Source organism: Lytechinus variegatus, chromosome 2, assembly GCF_018143015.1.
Source record: "Lytechinus variegatus isolate NC3 chromosome 2, Lvar_3.0, whole genome shotgun sequence".
Taxonomy (NCBI): Eukaryota; Metazoa; Echinodermata; class Echinoidea; order Temnopleuroida; family Toxopneustidae; genus Lytechinus; species Lytechinus variegatus.
The window spans coordinates 7,774,598-7,793,229 of NC_054741.1; the positions used below are offsets into that span (position 1 = coordinate 7,774,598).

General features: G+C 34.6%; 1 protein-coding gene across 1 annotated transcript in view; it reads left to right on the forward strand.

Annotated features, from left to right (window-relative positions):
* Positions 1-269: 269 nt before the first annotated feature.
* The window catches only part of LOC121407205 (retinoblastoma-like protein 1), a 35,259-nt gene continuing 16,896 nt past the window's right edge, over positions 270-18,632 (forward strand). Inside the window, exons 1-9 of the mRNA XM_041598167.1 lie at positions 270-577; positions 3,205-3,338; positions 4,608-4,805; positions 5,613-5,677; positions 10,308-10,433; positions 15,830-15,990; positions 16,718-16,782; positions 17,423-17,585; positions 18,162-18,410. Coding sequence (XP_041454101.1) covers positions 437-577; positions 3,205-3,338; positions 4,608-4,805; positions 5,613-5,677; positions 10,308-10,433; positions 15,830-15,990; positions 16,718-16,782; positions 17,423-17,585; positions 18,162-18,410 — 1,302 coding nt within the window. The 5' untranslated portion in view covers positions 270-436. The remainder of the gene's footprint in view (positions 578-3,204; positions 3,339-4,607; positions 4,806-5,612; positions 5,678-10,307; positions 10,434-15,829; positions 15,991-16,717; positions 16,783-17,422; positions 17,586-18,161; positions 18,411-18,632) is intronic.

Sequence of the window (18,632 nt, forward strand, 5' to 3'; positions counted from 1 at the left end):
ATACATACATACATACATAGCTTATTCACTACTATCAGTCCGCGGGATGCCACTTTCTCGAGGTCAAATTCTCTATTTGGGAAATTAATCCGAATTTTATATTAAAAATTCTTTATCATATGAAATTAGGATTACATGGTTAGTCGAAAATGTTCATCTTCTTGTTATTCATAATAAAACTGTGAGAAAACATTCTAACTAGTTGTTTTGAGCGCGGACTGATATTGAATAATCTATGCGCAAACAGTTTCCCGCCCTTTTTAGCTTGTGATCAATTTTGCGTTGCGGGTGAACGAACCCAAATTCACCGTAGTCCCACATGCGCAATTTTGTTGCTAGGCCGATTTCATGGTGTTTATCATCGCTCAACAAGGAGGTAGAATACTCGCAATTTGTTTATGAATTTATCCCAGTTTTACCATACATTAAATGAATTATGACGGACTCGCCAGAGGAGATCATTTTGACGACAAAAGACCGATTTGAAGAATTATGTATGAGTTTAAATTTGGACGACGCCACGAAGAAAACGGCTTGGGAATCATACGAGAGGATATGCGAAAATTACACGCTAGAGGTCAGTGTTTCGTCAGTCATGTCAGTTGTTATTTTTGTTTTGTGTGTGTCGATATATGCGACAAAACAGATCAATTGCTTCCGACGTTCCCATTCCAACTTAGTCCCACCAAGAATAATGTTTTGCAATTTGCATTTCTCTTGCCTTGGTTTTACTTTTAGTTTTAGTCAAACAGAACAAAATCCGGCAAAATAGCCAAAGCAAAAGCCAAACATGCCAAAGTTATACTGTTTTTCAATTCTGCTCAGGCTTGAGTTAGTAGTTAAAACAGTCTAGGCCTAATTCTAAACAAAGTGACATAGGCCCTATAATTAAATAAGACTTAACGTTTATAGACTTGATGACTGTTTTTGTTAGTGAGACTTTTAAATGGCAATATTGTCTGATTGTCGAATAAATCATGGGAAAGTTGTTTTTTTTTTGCTTACAATTAACTTTACATTATCAGGTTGTTTTAATTCTTATTCTGCTAAGCTTAGCTAAGGATGCTGTTTTTTAAGATGCAACACTAGTTTTCCTCCAGCATGGTCAACTCATTTTAAACACAGATAAGATTCTTTTTGGTCAAGCAAACATTTTGAAATTGTCTGACATCCACGCCCGCACTGTACTTGTTAGACTTTTAATTATGCATCAAGTGTTTACGACGGGGAGATCTACAGAGTACTAGTAGTACTACAGGACTACCTACCCTCCCGTATGATGATGATGAAATGAATTGATGATGATTTTGTTTGTTTGTGAGGCTGTTGTTGATATGTCTTGTAGGCCTATGCAGAGATGCCAAGTTCAAAGACCAGCTATGCGTGAGATTTTCTGTGAATCTGAGTGAGATCACAGACATTGTGTACAATATATATGGGGATAGGCTGTGATAGTTGCGTGAGACAGAGATTTGAGGGGATGAACAAGAGTAAAAAATGCTTGAGTCTCACGCATAATGCGTGAGACTTGGTAGCTCTGCCTATGTAAAATGGTGGACTGATATTGATAAATCTGCTGTTTTTGAGGAGTTTTTCAACATATTTTTTTGGTCGTCCTATTGACGTAGGGGATGCCGCGGAGCCAGACAAAGTGTCAGCAGAGCATATCCCTGACATAGGTCTATTAAACTTTAGACCTATATTGGTCTAGTTAAATCAAATGGCAACATTGTTTAGACTATTATCAAATAGATCTAGACAATAATGAATATTTTCATTTTATTTTATTTCTAACACTAGTACAGTAGATCAAGACTATTAACAAGAAGATATTTGTAAGTAACTTGCAAATATGCAACTTATTTGAGAAAAAAAATGAAGAAAAAATGGAACCTAATTTACTTTGTAATTATGATAGACTGACCATAGCTTGTAATTTCAATTATTTTGTGAATGTGAAAAAAGAAATACATTTTGGACAGGATATGCTCTTCTGACTGAGACTCTACCTGGCTTCATGGCAGGAGAACTGGAAAAAAAAGGAAGATTTCAAAAACTCTTTAGAAACTGCAGATTTTTCAGTCAATGTATGCTGTGTTTGCTGAAGACCTAAATTTAACGTTAGTGTCTGATATTTTTTGGAAAAACTAACGTAAAGTCAGACCAAAGGTTTTAGTCTGTCTGGAATGTTTATAGCCTAAAAATATCTTTCTCCAAGTATCAATGACAAATGCTTTGCTTTTTATCAAGTATAGAATTGCAAACAAAATCAGATTTGAATGGCAATAAATGAGCCCAGTTCATGTGTATACTTTTGAAATTTGTACAATTTTCTTAGGCATATACACATGAACTGGGCTCATTTATTGCCATTCAAATCTGATTTTGTTTGCAATTCTATACTTGATACAAAACAAAGCATTGTGCTGCTATTTTCCCCCTGGATTCTCTCCTACAATTTGAGTTAATATTGTTCGTAGTTATCATGATGGAGTTCATAAATTGTGATTTTTTCCAATTAAAGAAAATGTTTACAAATAAGTTTGTTGTTACTAAAATAAGAAAAGACAATAGTTTTCTGTCATCCATGTTTTAAAATTTTACTGAAGACATGTTTATCATAAGTAACTGAGAATGATGGTCTAATATTAAAGAGAGGATATTTTTCATGTTCAAAGATATACTGGTACTGAGAAAGAGAAAAAGATCTGAAAAAAATTGATGAATTGTCCTCATGGGGCACCTACATGTACATGTATACTGGCAGGTGATTTCATATTGAAATTTCTTTTGCTTCATATTCTTTTTTTTTTTAATGATTAACTTTTAACTTTGTTTTTCCCCCATTTATAATGATATCTACTGATATGTGATTTTTACCTAATAATAAATGAATTGATGTAGTCTGCTTTTAAGAAAACCAATATGACATTGGATGAAGTCCAGTGGATGTCATGGACCTGGCCATGGAAGATTAGGCTATCTAAATACTGGGGGTGCTATGACAATGCTCAGCACCCCCAGTAACAACAGAATAATCCTCCGTGGACAGGGCCATGGTGGGCTTACTCTTCAATATACATTTTGGCACACACATTTGGCTTGCCATAGTCCAGTCGTTAAACTAACGTCCTATGTAACCTTACAAACATCTTTTGGGATCATTGTATTTTCATTCCGAATTCTAATCTATTTCTGTTACAGGGAGATAAAATCCAATGGCTTTCCTGTGCCTTGTATGTGGCATGCAGACGTAGTGTAGTACCGACTGTAAGCAATGGAACAGTAGAGGGCAATGGCGTGTCTCTAACTCAACTGCTTCGCTCTGCCAAACTGAGGTAAGATGCTCTTCTAAAATCTAAATTCTCTAATCATCATGTCTTGTACTGTCAGTTAAGAATCAGTATAGGTGTAAACTATCCCCAACAAAAATGGGGGAAAAATTTTATAAAATCTGCATGTATGTATGAATACAAACTTGGAGAAAAAAAAAAGATTACTAGGTAATAAAGTAGTATACAATTATGTACATGTATGTTCCATTTTTAACGAGGGTAGGACTTTAATTATTTTGAAAAATCTATCAACTATATGATATGATTGTAAGTTACATGGTTTCATTGACCCCTCAAAAATTTGTATTTTTGAACAAAGAATTTCCATTACTAATTGTTAATTTATACATGTAGCAAAATTGACCAGGGGCCTGTTTCATAAAACTTGCTACATAATTTTATGGTTTAAAGCTACCAAAATCCTGTGATTTGGATTGGCTGATACTTGTTATGGAAATTATTATAACAACATTGACATTCTGCAAAAAAAAATAGAGTTTTCTTTTAATTGCCCCCAATGTGAACTTAAGTCATAATCATCTTTGCATCTTTGTGATTGAAATCAAGCAAAATACATGTCAAAAACAATGTGGGCAAAAAGACTCTACTATTATGTTCCAATATCATGATTTGCTTTATCTTTGATTGTGTCAAGAGAACGAAAGGGGGCAAAATAACCGAAATATGGGGTTTTATGAAAATAGTGGTAATAAATGAATTATTTATCAAGTCACCTCTAATTAATACTCTCGCTTTCCTCCATTTAATTCCTCTTTTTTTCTCTCTTTTTTTTCTTTTGACTATCAATTTATGACGGCTGGGCTGTTGTCATGGAAGTATAGGAGTGTATTGTTTTCAAACATTTTAATTTTGACACAAAGTTGTACTCTGGGAAAGGTGAAACATCCTTTGTTTAGCTTTAAGGTTATCTTGGTCTTTGTGCCATCGGCCTAGTGAGATACATGTACATGTAATTCTACATGTATATAGGCCCTCTGCAAATAATTATTAGATGCCCTTCAGAAATACATGTATGATAGATGGGTTTGTAGTTGCATACATGTACATAAATTACTATGTGTTGTGCATGGAAAAGAATGAACTCTGGATACATGTTATGATTATTAAAATTCTGAGCTTAATCCTGAGGAAACAAAGAGCTGCATGTATTGCTATCCTAAATCTTTTGCTATCCTTAATCTTTTGCCACAAAAGAATTCAATCGTTCAAATTTTTCATTCTCTATATTTTTTTCTTTTTTGTCGTTGACAGTGTTATCCAGTTCTTCAACAAGATGAAAAAGTGGTCAGACATGGCCAACCTTCCGCAGCAGTTTAGAGACAAGGTGGACCGTCTGGAGAGAAACTTTGCCGTCTCAACGGTCATCTTCAAGAAATACCAGCCAATCTTTTACCATCTCTTCAAGGAAGGAGACAACACACCCAGGCCACCTAGAAGTAGAAAACATAGGTAGGTTTCTATTAATCTCTCTTCAACAACAGAAATCATTTGAATAAATAAAAAGGGTACTCAACGCTAAAAATTATATCCTTCTAAGATTCAATGAGCGAAATGCTGAAAATTTGATGACAAACTTAGACAAACTACTGGTATTGAATTTTAAAGTTAGGCAACATTTGTGAAAAGCAGTTCTATTAATGCTGTCACGAGTATGCAATAGGTGAGCTAATGATGTCATGTCCCCATTTTCCCTTTTTTATGATATGAAATCACATTATTTCATGTTTTCATATGTTTGTGTACAAATGTGTGCCCCTTGTAACAAATGAAATTCAGCAGTTATTATCTTATATAGTATACCAGTAACTAATCTTGTTAGAAATTCTAGGAGGAAATTTTATTCAACATAAACAATGAATTAGGATATGACATCATTGGCCAGCTCACTGCATATTCATGAGGACATATTTTTAGTGTTTTGTTTGTGTAATTTTACTTAATCTTCTCAAAGCATATTCAACCTGAAATATGTACTGCTTTATTAAAGAATACTATAATTTTTATATAAAAAAATATCAATAAAGATTACGGTAAAATATTGATAAAAATATGAATAAAGATGATACTAATACAATGGGAGAATTTACATGTAAATTCATGAATAAGTGAATAAGATGAATTAGTTTGATGAGGCATGATGCAAATTAACTTTACATGACTTCATGAAACAAATGGTTATTGAAATAAAACTGATTATTCCCAAATAGACTGTATATTTAATAGGTCTAACAATACTACCTGTATTTTACCCAACAGGCGACTGCCTTGTACAAGCCAAGATGTGTTTTCGTTCTGTTGGACCATCTTTGTATTAGTGAAAGGTAAGGGATATTTATACTTTGAAATGTACATGTTTTTTCCGTCATCTTAGATTCTGTTATGAAAACAGTTATGCAATGTCAATGGCTGGATAACTCAACGACACATTTGAAAAATTCAGGGAATAATTTTACTTGACAAATTTGATTAGAATTTTGGTATTAACCCTATCTAGGCTGGGATATTTTGGGATTTCCTATGGCCTGGGGGGGGGCCTCCCAGGCCCCCCCCTTAAGATCTCGGCCGTCGACCTCGCGATCGCGCCGAAAATTGGCACGCGGGTTGCCTGGGACATAATTCACAACATTGTATAAAAATTTATTTCATGCAAATTGCTATTAAGTTATTATGCTAATTTATGCGTAATTAGTATGCGAAATCATACTTTTTACTCTAACTCCCTAAATAAAGCTCCAAATGTACTAATTTTGGGTATAGAAACTCTTTGTGGTGTCCTTAGCAAGTGTACATGAAATAAAATTGTGATATCAAATCATTTTCTTATGTATTATATTGTTTTTTGCAATTTCTTATGTATTTCTTTGTTTTTGGACCTTTTGTTTTTCATTGTTTTTTCAATGAAATTTGTTGGGGACTCTTCTGTGATCATAAAAAGCATAAAATTAATACATTTAGACTAGCAAAACTAAAAATAAGTATTTATGAATTTTAGTTGGAAACACAATTTGCATTGACTTTGTACACGAAATCACGTTTTTGAGCAATTTTCGGTCTGACATGCACTTATATAATGTTGCGTAATTTCGGAACCACGTACCCGGGTGACACAAAATTGGTCTCAAAAGTTGCGCAAGACTTGAAAGTAAAAAGTCAGCGAGCGGCGCGGTCAAAAAATTTTGCACGGCAAAAAGATCGCGCAATTTGTTGAGGGGGGGCCTCCGAGGCCCCCCCCCCCGGCCTAGATAGGGTTAAGAGAAACGCTTTCAAATTAGTTTTATACATTCCAATGTAAAATCTGCTACACATATGTATAAAAAAAATATTTGTGCATTGGTCTTTGAAAAAGTAAAGTGCAAGGAAAAATTATTCTCTGAATCATTGCATGGTTTCAATTATCTCATTGAGCTAATTGTGCACTTGCTTCCCTGTATTATTGTAGCTTGTTATGATATGCTTGATGCTGACTTTGTTTAGATCAAATAAAAGACAAACAATCTGGCTTGCTATTTGAGTCACAGAAAAATGGTAAAATGCTTGCAAAATCAGGAAAACTAATGTGCACCTTAAAAACTTCGCATTTTAAACAAAAATGGTTGCCTGAGGTAAATTTCTAGTAGCACCAGATACTGCTAATGTTGAGCCCGAACTAGTGTTTTTGTGGTTACTTATATAATCTTGTAGAATAGATTATTATTATTTTATTTGTATTTCTTTGTTTTTTTAACCTTTGTTTTTCCCTATGAACTTTGTCAGGACTTTTTTGCGATCATAAATAGCATAAAATAAATCTATTTGAACCAACGAAAGTAAAAAATAATCATACATTTATGACTTTTGGTTGAAAAATACAATTTGCATTGACCTTGTACATGTAATCATGTTTTTGAGCAATTTTGGGTCCTACACGCACAAACAAAATGTTGCGTAATTTCGAAACCGCGCACACACAAAAATGCGTGATGGTGTAGTGACGAAATTTCTCGAGGGGAGGCTGAAATTGACCCCCCCCCCAAGTTTGATAAAGATTAATATTGCATTAGGTGCCTACAATAGGCCTTAAATGCACACTCAGACCTAACTGATGAACAAAACAAGCATGGTATACAGTACAAGTTCAGAAGAGTGTGACATACTTTATATATTTTTTCTCATATCCAATGTGTTATTCATAATTAGATTGGGGGTAAGAAATGATGTGATGGATGTAAATCATCCCTTTAATATCCATCTAAGATGTCACAAAAAATTGCAAAATAATACAACATTTGATCTTAGCAAATGTAGTCAAGGCATCAGATAGCTATTACATATAGATCTACACATTACGTGTAGGTCTCGAGATGCATTCAAGCGACCATTTGTCACCTTAGAATCATGATTTTGGGAGTTTTGTGGTCTGAATATGCCTAGCATTAAATCTGTTGGCCTTTTTATGTTTGAGCATACAGTACATCCTGGGTCCTGTAAACAAAGGTTAGCGACTAATCGTACGCTTGATTTTAACGATTGATTGTACATCGTCAATGCAATCAATCAAAGAAAAGTGTTCTACGATTATTGCTTAGCTTTGTATTCCAGGCCCCAGGTGTAGATAATCACTTGAACGCATCCTTGTATACACATGCCCATGATGATGATCTGTCCTACTGACCTTTCAAACACACCCATTAACGTAGTAATCCTTTTCCCAGTGTGATACTATTATTGCTCTATCTACTTTAATACAATTATGCATGTGTGTCCATTTGTGAGAGGAATAGCATGAAGTTGTTACAGGCTTCAGAGATCTGTTTTATTGAAATGCTGCTTTCACAATTTGTGGGGTGTAGAGACTGTGGATTTTGTTCTGTTGTATGGCAGTGACCTATGTATTAATATTATTAGTAGTAGGCCTACCTATTTTGTAGGATCTGATTACATGATGCTTATGTGACCTAAACCCCAACAAAAATTTAATTTGATGTTACATGTAAATGGAGAGTTGGAGACAAATCAAACTGTTAAGATAATTGTGACAATTTTATTAAAATCAGATGTAAAAAGAGAGATTTTACATGGAATTGAATTTTGAAGTTTTGCCCATTTTCACAAAATAGTTATACATGTACTGGGAAATATGTGAATATAATGTGATTATGTCACACACTCACTATTTCTCTTGTTTATGGCTTTCTGAAAATTCCATTTTACACTGTAGTATACGTTAAATAAGCTCCTGATTTAATCATAGTTTTGAATTTTGTTATTACGTGCATGGCAACAATTTTCCTTTTCATATTTCAAAATACACAACCATCGTTGTGCAGATAATGGTTTTTTGAAACTGAGCAAAACTTCGAAACTTAATTTGACAAATTTACAACATACAGTACTGTATATTTTATTTTGAGGAAAATCTTAAACGTGAAGTAAAATTTGTTTATTGGGTTAGAATTGTACCTTGTTACCGAAATAAAAATGCACTACATGTTTATCAAATGACCATTGGACTGGATTAGACTTATATCTGTTAGATGATACAATATTTTGTTCTGATTGAGTCTGAAGTTTTTACCTCTCATCCCAATTTCCCCTTCTCATTCACACCAAAATGTAATATAGAAACTCTCCTAAGATGACAACATCCCCTGGGATGCTGTTCTTATTTACCCCTACATAATTGTCATTTGGCAAATGAAAATGGCAGATCGATATTATTGGTAAATATTCCTTTTTTTTTTTTTTTTTTCGAGAATTTTGTGACATTTTTTTAATAGATAGTTTCATATTGCCCATTTGCTTGCCAAAAGAGGATAAATTATGATCCCCCCCCCCCCCCCCGGTGTAATTAATACTCAATCTCTATCATCGATGAATCTGGAGAATCACCATAAGGCATAATTTTTTTTGGTAACAGAGGTAAAAGAATTGGTCAGTCGTGGGGTCAAATTTGAATTGAAAAATAAAAGTTGGCAGGTTTGAGAAGGGTCAGTTGGGTAACAGCATATGTAAATTCATATCTTATACTGATATTGATAGTCAAACTTTGTGAAATTATTATCATGATAATTACAGAGAATGATAATTGAGAGCATACCAAAAGCTTTACAATGCACAATATGTGTGTTAATTATATAATTTACAAAATGTAATTACAAAGACTAATTACAAAATTATTCAACAAATTGTAAAATAACCAGAATCACATTACCAAATCTAAGCCAGTGATTGTCCTTATTGATCAGTACTGGTACTCATTCTCATAGGCCTGATGTATTCTGTGATTGGTCTGTTGTCAATTCACACTTGAGTGGGCGGGTCCCATTCATCAGCATGTTTCATTCATATGCAAACAATGCTAGTATCACTCTGCAGTAGTGGCGGGCATACCTGTTCATTGTCTGATCTGATATTCGCAAGTTAAGACTTGTCTAACTTTTAATGAGGTCAAAGAGATTAGTAAATATGATACCACATGGTAAATTTCATTCACCATAAAGCCATTTACATATGCACTTCCTTCCTACTACATTGTAGCATGTTAAAATACTACCGGTCTACAATAGTGTTACAAATCCCAGAAATTGGTCTGTGATTATATTTACTTCTGACTGAGGTAGCCATTTTCTATTTTGCTCTTGATAAATTTCAAGATTTGCAAAGTAAGATCTAGGAGAATTGCATTTTTGTTGTTCATTTGAAATTTGACTTCAGATGAACTTTGTTCTTGACTATTAAAGCCCTTTGGGGAATTCCATTTTCTTCAGTTTGGAATTTTGTGGCACTATGCTTGAAGCAGGTTGATAATGTATTTCTGAAGTTCTGTCTTTCATGTTCACATTTTTTTAAAGTGCTCCTAAAGTTTACTCCTTTGGCCGGGGTTGTAGTGGATAATCTACCTGAGTGAATTGATTCTCATTGAAAGTTCTGTATTCATCAGATTTCTTTCCACCGTTTCTCTTTCTGAACCAGGTAACTTCCCAGCGATAAGTGACGATCTTGTGAATTCCTACCACCTCCTTCTGTGTAGCTTGGATCTCATGTTCGCCAATGCTGTGCTGGCAAACAGGCGTGACCTTTTGAACCCTGATTTCCAAGGTAAGTCTGAAATCAGATCCCTGACCTCGATCCAGGGTTGCCATAGAAACTTTGTGATTATTGTTATCCTTCAGGAGGAGGGGGGGGGGCTGGACTTACAATACAGAATTTTCCCTTTTTTATCATTTTCTTAATTCTTTCAAGTTCCTTTATAAAATTATTGTTATCATTTTTCATACTCTATTATCACTATCACCACTACCATCTCATCTTTATGATTGCCATTACTACTTCTCCTACCAAGAAAAAATATATATTTTTTTGTGGCTAATAGCTTCTGCATAAATCTGCAACATTAGGTGAGCTTGAGCCCTATTCATTTTTGATTTCCAGTGCAGTTTTGAGCATTTTGGGGACAAAAAGCCCCAAGCCCCCAATCATTTTTTTTTCTGCTACTACCACTACTACTACAATGATGATTAATAATAATAATATTCCGCATTTATATAGCGCTTAATACATCAGAACGACGTCTCTAAGCGCTTTACAGACATATTATTACCCCGGTCATAGGATCCTTGCATGCCTGCATACAACAATGCACCTTCTCCACTCCCTGGGGAGCATTCCAACAAGAGTTTCAAGACTCAATTGCTAGGCATCCTACATATAGGCTTTTACATCCTACTGGGTGCCCATTTAACACCTGGGTGGAGAGTGGCAAAGTGTGGATTAACGCCTTGCCAAAGGACGCTAGGCCATGGTGGGATTCGACCACACGACCCTCTGATTACAAGGCAAGAGTCAGAACCGCTACACCACGAAGCTTCCATATATATATTCCATATATGATTAATATAATGATAACTGTTGATAGTGTTGATACATGTAGGCATGTGAACCACAAATATACAGAGCTTGATTCCAATAGCTCTGGACGACATTCAAATTGTGGAAACTGGTAATCTACTGGTATTTGTTTTGGGTAAGGTGTTTCAGTAATGAAATTGCTGAATAGCAATTTTGTTTTTGTCATTTGAACTTTCGGGAAATTGATGTGTTGAAACTTGAAATATTCTCTTTTTTTTAAATTACACATACATTGTAAGTAGTTATTTTCCCTCTTTAGGGGTATCAGTTTAAAAGATCTGACTCTTGAGTATAGCAAAGAAATACTGGAGAGGATAATATTTCATGCAGCTGTCATTGTTTAGAGCTGCAAATCTTGACAGTCACAGCTGCAAATCTTGACAATCACAATCTCATTACATTTTAACCCTAAAAAGAATGGGTTATTTTTATACTTTAATATGTAGGAGAGGGGTGGGGACTGATATTACCTCCCTCCCTGAAGTTCTAGGCTGTGAACTGCACATCACCCACAACATTATATATTCATTTACCAGTACTGTAATTGAATTGTTTAAAAACTATTCCGATTTTAAAATTATTCACTGCTGCATGTAATTTATGCTGCAAGGAAATAAAATATTTGGCTGTAAATCTGGAAATAAAGTTATAACGCTAATTTGGGGTCTAGGCCCCTTTTAGAAATCGTATCAAACATTTTTGTCTCACCTGCGAAGCAAAGTGAGACTATAGGCGCCGCTTTTCCGACGGCGGCGTCAAATCTTAACCTGAGGTTAAGTTTTTGAAATGACGTCATAACTTAGAAAGTATATGGACCTAGTTAATAAAACTTGGCCATAAGGTTAATCAAGTATTACTGAACATCCTATTAGAGTTTCATGTCACATGACCAAGGTCAAAGGTCATTTAGGGCCAATGAACTTAGACCATGTTGGAGGAATCAACATCGAAATCTTAACCTGAGGTTAAGTTTTTGAAATGTCATCATAACTTAGAAAATATATGGACCTAGTTCATGAAACTTGGACATAAGGTTAATCAAGTATCACTGAACATCCTGCATGAGTTTCACGTCACATGACCAAGGTCAAAGGTCATTTAGGGTCAATGAACTTTGGCCGAATTGGGGATATCTGTCGAATTCCCATCATAACTTTGAAAGTTTATGGATCTGATTCATGAAACTTGGACATAATAGTAATCAAGCATCACTGAAAATTTTGTGCAAGTTTCAGGTCTCATGATTAAGGTCAAAGGTCATTTAGGGTCAATGAACTTTGGCCGAATCGGGGGTATCTGTTGAATTACCATCATAACTTTGAGAGTTTATTGGTCTAGTTCATTAAACTTGGACATTAGAGTAATCAAGTATCACTGAACATCCTGTGCGCGTTTCAGGTCACATGACCAAGGTCAAAGGCATTTAAGGTCAATGAACTTTGGCCGAATTGGGTGTATCTGTTGAATTACCATCATAACTTTGAAAGTTTATGGATCTGATTCATGAAACTTGTACATAAGAGTAATCAAGTATCATTGAACATCCTGTTCGAGTTTCAGGTCACATGATCAAGATCAAAGGTCATGTAAGGTCAATGAACTTTGGCCATGTTGGGGTTTTTTGTTGAATAACCATCATATCTCTGTAAGTTTATTGGTCTAGTTCATAAAAAAGGGAAATAAGAGTAACCATGTATCACTGAACATCTTGTGCGAGTTAGAGTAGTATTCAAAGTGAGCACTGCTGCTATATTGAACCGCGTGATGCAGGTGAGACGGCCAGAGGCATTCCACTTGTTTTTTAAGGGCAGTATGATATTTTCTCATTTTTTGTTTAAATTTTGTTATATAAATATTGAATCCATGAAATATCCAGCTATCTGTATCTTCATTATACTGAAATTGTTCCAAAATCCAGATGATTACGATAGTTTGTCAGATCAGAAATAGCTGGATAAATTTGAAAACTTGGCTGTGGTGGTAGTAATGGGCCCAATCTGAAAGGAATTTTATCGACTGCATCCTACATGTATTTCATACAATGTTTATTTTTATAATGTAACCTTTGTCTTATAACTGATCCTATTTGCTTGAATCCCTCCTGAGCTGCTGTATGTAGTGCATGATAATTCTATGTTCTAAAAGTAGTTCACTGAGCCCTGACACTAATATGATGAGTGTGATTGAATTATTCAATTCAAATCAATATTGACCTTCTGTTCAGTTGTAACTGATCTTGTAGGTTTGAATTGCTCTTTGGCTTATAGTCAGGGAACCAGAGTATACCTTCTCTTCTATAATTAAAAGTTATTTTAGTATAATACATGTAGCTTTGACACAAATGTGAGGAGTGTGATTCTCAAGTAAATTCAATTACTGCTTTATTTAACATAAAAACATGTAACAACAAATGATATACTGTACAGCCAAAAGGCTGAAATTTAAAATGTTCACAATGAAAATGTATAAAGTTCGTCTATGAGGCTATGAGCAACACTAAAACAAAAGCAAAACAGTGAGGTAAATCGATGAAATTGTGGTAAACTTTACATTTTAAGTAAAAAAAATACAAAATAGTGAATTTATTGTAGTGCTGTTCAAAGACATGAAATTGAATGTACAGAATTACATAAATATTACAGTTAAAAAAAATAATCCAGCTGATGATAGGATTAAAGTGTAATTGAGTTATGTAATTCGAAATCAGATTTAATCTTAGTCTTCTAAAATGTAAGTTTTTTTAATTCAGATGAATTATATTAGTTTATTTCACTTGGTACAAAACTATGATGGTGTAGTATAGAAATAGAGTGGGTTTTTTTATTATTATTATTCTCAGTGAGTTTTTCCACAGATCTTATGACTTTAACCATTTAAGTGTTAATAATTGTATATGAAATAAGCATTAGCCGCAAGAAAAAAAGGTAATCAATTCAATTAAAATGAACAAATTTTAAAGAATAATTTTTCATTTCACATATATAGATATCAAAGATAATCCATCCAGGGGAAAAAATTGCATGTTGGCTCACAAAAAATACCTGGAAGTGGAATTTATATAAAAAAAAAAGAAAGAGCTCTGGAAAATTCCCATTCACTTCATTGTTAAGCTGATCCAATGTTGGTGATAAATGCAGTAGGTTGTAGAAGTTGCCCCATAAAGAAAAAAAAATGCCTGCATCTAACCCCATTTGTCCTCTATACATGTAGGGGAAGGCGGGGTAAGTTGTGACAGTTTTTACTTTTTGCGTGTTAGAATTGATATGATTAATAATCTTGTCGAAATAAGTACCTTGCTTTGAAATTTCATTCTTCTGAAATATTTTCCACCTATATATAAATTTCTACCCCAACACTGAAAGTCATCGTGACCTTTGAAAAAACCGATGTCAAATGGCTCAACTTGCCCCATATATGGGGTAAGTTTGAGCCACCTTCTGGGGTAAGTTGAGCCACAAAAACTATGTACAAAATGTATGGGGAAGAACCAGCATGTCAATTTTTTTGTTTATAGTCTTTTCACTTGCTAATCTCTATAAATACTAACATCATGTAAAAGGAAAAGAGCAGTCATGTAAATTTGCTCCTTTCAGCCTGCATTTCAATCGATTTTTATGGTTTGTTTGTTTTTTAAGATACATTACCGTAGGAATTACCATGGCTCAACTTGCCCCATGCTGTTTGGCTCAACTTACCCCAGTCCGAACTTAGTGCGATAATTTTGTATCCACATATTTATTATGCATCCATCATATAAAAGACTATGACAAGAATGAAGATCCATACCTGCACTAATAATGTTGTTATCATGTCTTTATTATATTTAAAGACGTGTGTGTTTATAAAGCACTTATCTATTTCACACTCTTTTATACTTTTTTGGCTGAAATTCACATTTTTCCCTCTAAAAAACTACTTTTTGTTTCAAAGTTGGAAACAATGTGGTGGGGTTAGGGGTTATGCTATGGGTTAGCAATACATGACACCACCACAATGTCTGACTCATTCATTATCGGCCTGCGGCTGGTGGCTCAACTTGCCCCTATGCTCAACTTACCCCGCCTTCCCTACCTGGTGATCTTATTTTGAGTGTATTCAATCAGGTCCAGAAAATGACAATTTGTTGCTTTTGTTTTGCAAGAAATGCTCACCTGTAACATAATGATAATCACAGAATAAATACTTCAGGAATGATATAACCCAGTTTATTCGTTGCATTTTCCCTACACTTTCACAACTATTTTTCTGCCTTTATTAAAAAAAAAACTTGATAAAAAGGGATTTCCCCTGTAATCATTTCTAGTATGTTTTAGATTATGTTACTTTGAGGCAAGGGAATAGGACCACATGAAAAAAAACATCCGGTACCAGCATTTCTAACTTAATATAACCCAAAAAACAAACGTGGGATGAAATAAAATCATGTGTCATATCTAGATTGTCATCGATAAAAACATGTTTTGGGGGGTTTTCTTCATGCTTACATTTTTTTTCTAAATAAAGACAAATTTTGATTAGTCTGAACATATTATTCTTTCTATTACTCAGGAAATGTTTAATGTCTGTTTCCCCCTCCCCCTCCTCAGGTCTCCCAGAGGGCTATGCTAGTCGTGATTACAGGGTGCCGTCTGAAGCCCCATGCATCATAGACAAACTCTGTGAGGTCTACGGTGGACTGGTACTGGAGGCCAAGTCTATCAACGAACACTGGTGGAAACTTCACATACAGAAACTCATAGATGAAGAGGTAAGGAATGGTGATTCTGCTTGAAATTAGACTTTTGATGAGAGGCCTGTTTCACAAAACTTGTTACAATAGCAGTAACAGTATGAAGCTGCTGCAATCATTCATTTTGATTGGCTAGTTGTTGACCTGTAATAGAAATTGTGCATTTGTTATGACAAATGTGTATGTAACAGGACCATGGTGTCATATCAATCTTGGTTAGGGTTGATATTAAAAGGAAGTGTCATATTTTTAAAATCTTCTGTTGAGATGAAAAAACAAATTGACTAATTACAATAGCATAAACTAGGTTAATGAATACCTTTAACATAGCTCTATAATACCTCTCTAATAGCTTGTAAGTTCATTCCAGGCTAGTACCAGTCTTATCATGACATGTACTGCATTTCTTCAAAACCAGGCATTTTTTGTTTAAAAGTGATCTTTAATGATATGGTGGTAAAGATAGTTGGGAATTCTTTATCTGGTGCACTCTACTCTGAATGGGATTTATTTTTTTTGCGTGGGTTTTTTGTTGTTGGTGTGTACATACAAAGCACACTGTCAAATACCTGGGGGGGGGTTCTAGATTTTGTAAGTAAATACAAAAGTATAAAATCAAAATGAATAACAATTCTTACAGGTTTACTTATGATTCTTTGTCAATAAATATTCCATCTTTCCAGATTTTACCCTCTTTGCTTTTCATCTTTTTTTTTAAATTCCTTTCAACTATCTTATCTTTCAGGATTTGGAAGGGAATCTGGAAAAGCTTTCCAATCTGCTGGATACCAATAACTTTGAGTCAAACAAGTGAGTATTATTTTTTTTCAAAGAATGTTTTTATTCAAGATTTCTCGACAAATCATGTAATAAAATGCATGTAATACATTATGTACAATTGAGTAATGGTTATATGAGGCATCCACTTGGTCTACGAGCAGTGTTAGATTGTCTAATGCCATTATGGCTAATCCCACATGGTCTACTGCTATCTGTTAGGTATTATTGCTGTTTGATCCAAGTATCAATTGGTCTAATACTCACTTGGTCATTTAGTCTAATGCCAAGACTGTCTAATTTCCACTTCGTCTACTTTCTAGTGTGCACTTGGTCAAATGAAAAAAAGTCTCCATTTATTGACATTTTATCTAATCAGGTAGATTGAGTGGTGTTTCTCGCGCCCCCCTCTCTTTCTATAGAATAGAAATGAATAAAATATGTATGAATTATTATAAGAATGCATCAAATTTGAAATGATAGAAGTTAGTAATGGAAAATATTTAATTTCAGTTCATGAAGATCAAGTAAATTATGAATATATTGTGTTTGTTTATCTTTCTCAAGAGTACAATATGTGCAAGCATTAGGACAGTACATCCTAAAAATATGATCCACTGATTTACATGTAACTAATAAGCCAATTCCTAAAATCCTGTTGTCTTACTCGCAGCAAAAACATCTGCAAGAAATATGAGGAGTACGTTTTAACGATTGGTGACTTTGACGAGAGGATCTTCCTGGATAAGGACGCCGATGAGGAGATTGGGACACCATCAAAATCAGCTGCACTCAGGGAGACAGAGGAAGCCATGAGAAAACCAACAAGCCGAAAGGTAACTAAAAAAAATAAGTGAATAAACGCATCCCCAATGTCAGAAATACTTTGTACTCAAAAGATAATTAGCGAAAAGATACAAAGAATAGTATTTCAAACCCATTTAAATAAATGAACTGTGATAGATCAGAAAATGTATGAAGAATTTGTGCTTTAAATTTTTTTCTTTCTTTTGAGCAATAAATCAATTATTTCTTTGTAGAATAAGTCCTATGAAATGAATGTTATCGAATATAAAGAGATAAAGTTAGGAAAAATTTGAGAGAAGAAAGGAAGCAAGGAATGAAGAATAATGGACATTTTTTATGTGAACGTCAAGTGAATTTGCCAAAGTGATAAGAGTTTATAGCCATCAGAATATTTTTTTTTTTGCAGCCGATGACTTTATCTCTTCTCATCATTATTTCATGCTACTTCAATATCTGATCTTGTCTCCTGTATAGATTTTGTTCAAACCCTATTTAAAGAAAAAAAGTTTATCATTCAATTATTAATCATCATGGTCAGTGATAGAACTCTACTCATATGTTAAAATTTCTCATGCTGATTCTCCTCTTCTACCCGTCTTTCCCAGACCAAAGACCTTTGTCCAGCAACACCACTGACCAACAGACGCTACCTCAAGGAGAAAGATCTAAAGATCACACCAGTGTCCACTGCCACACAAGCGGTCAGCAAGCTGCAGGCCCTGCTAACCGGTCGTAAGCTAGAGGCCAGCGAGCTCCTGGATGGTATCTTCAAGGAATGTTCAGAGAATCCTGCGGAAGGAATCGCCAGTCGAGTCAAGGAGATGGGAGAGATCTTTTGCCAAAAGTACACCCAGGTGAGTCCACACATCTCTTTCTGTCCAAAGTTGATGATTCGTGAACGTTTGATTTGGTTTATAGGAAATTCGCTCCCATGGAAAAAGAAAGTTGTTTTTAGTGTAAGAACAAGCCACTAATCATGCGTAAAGATCTCCAGACAGCCCTATGATACGCCACCATGTATTCTGTTTGGATCTTAAAATGGCAGCCTGATTTTTGCTCTGAACTCCCAACACCCA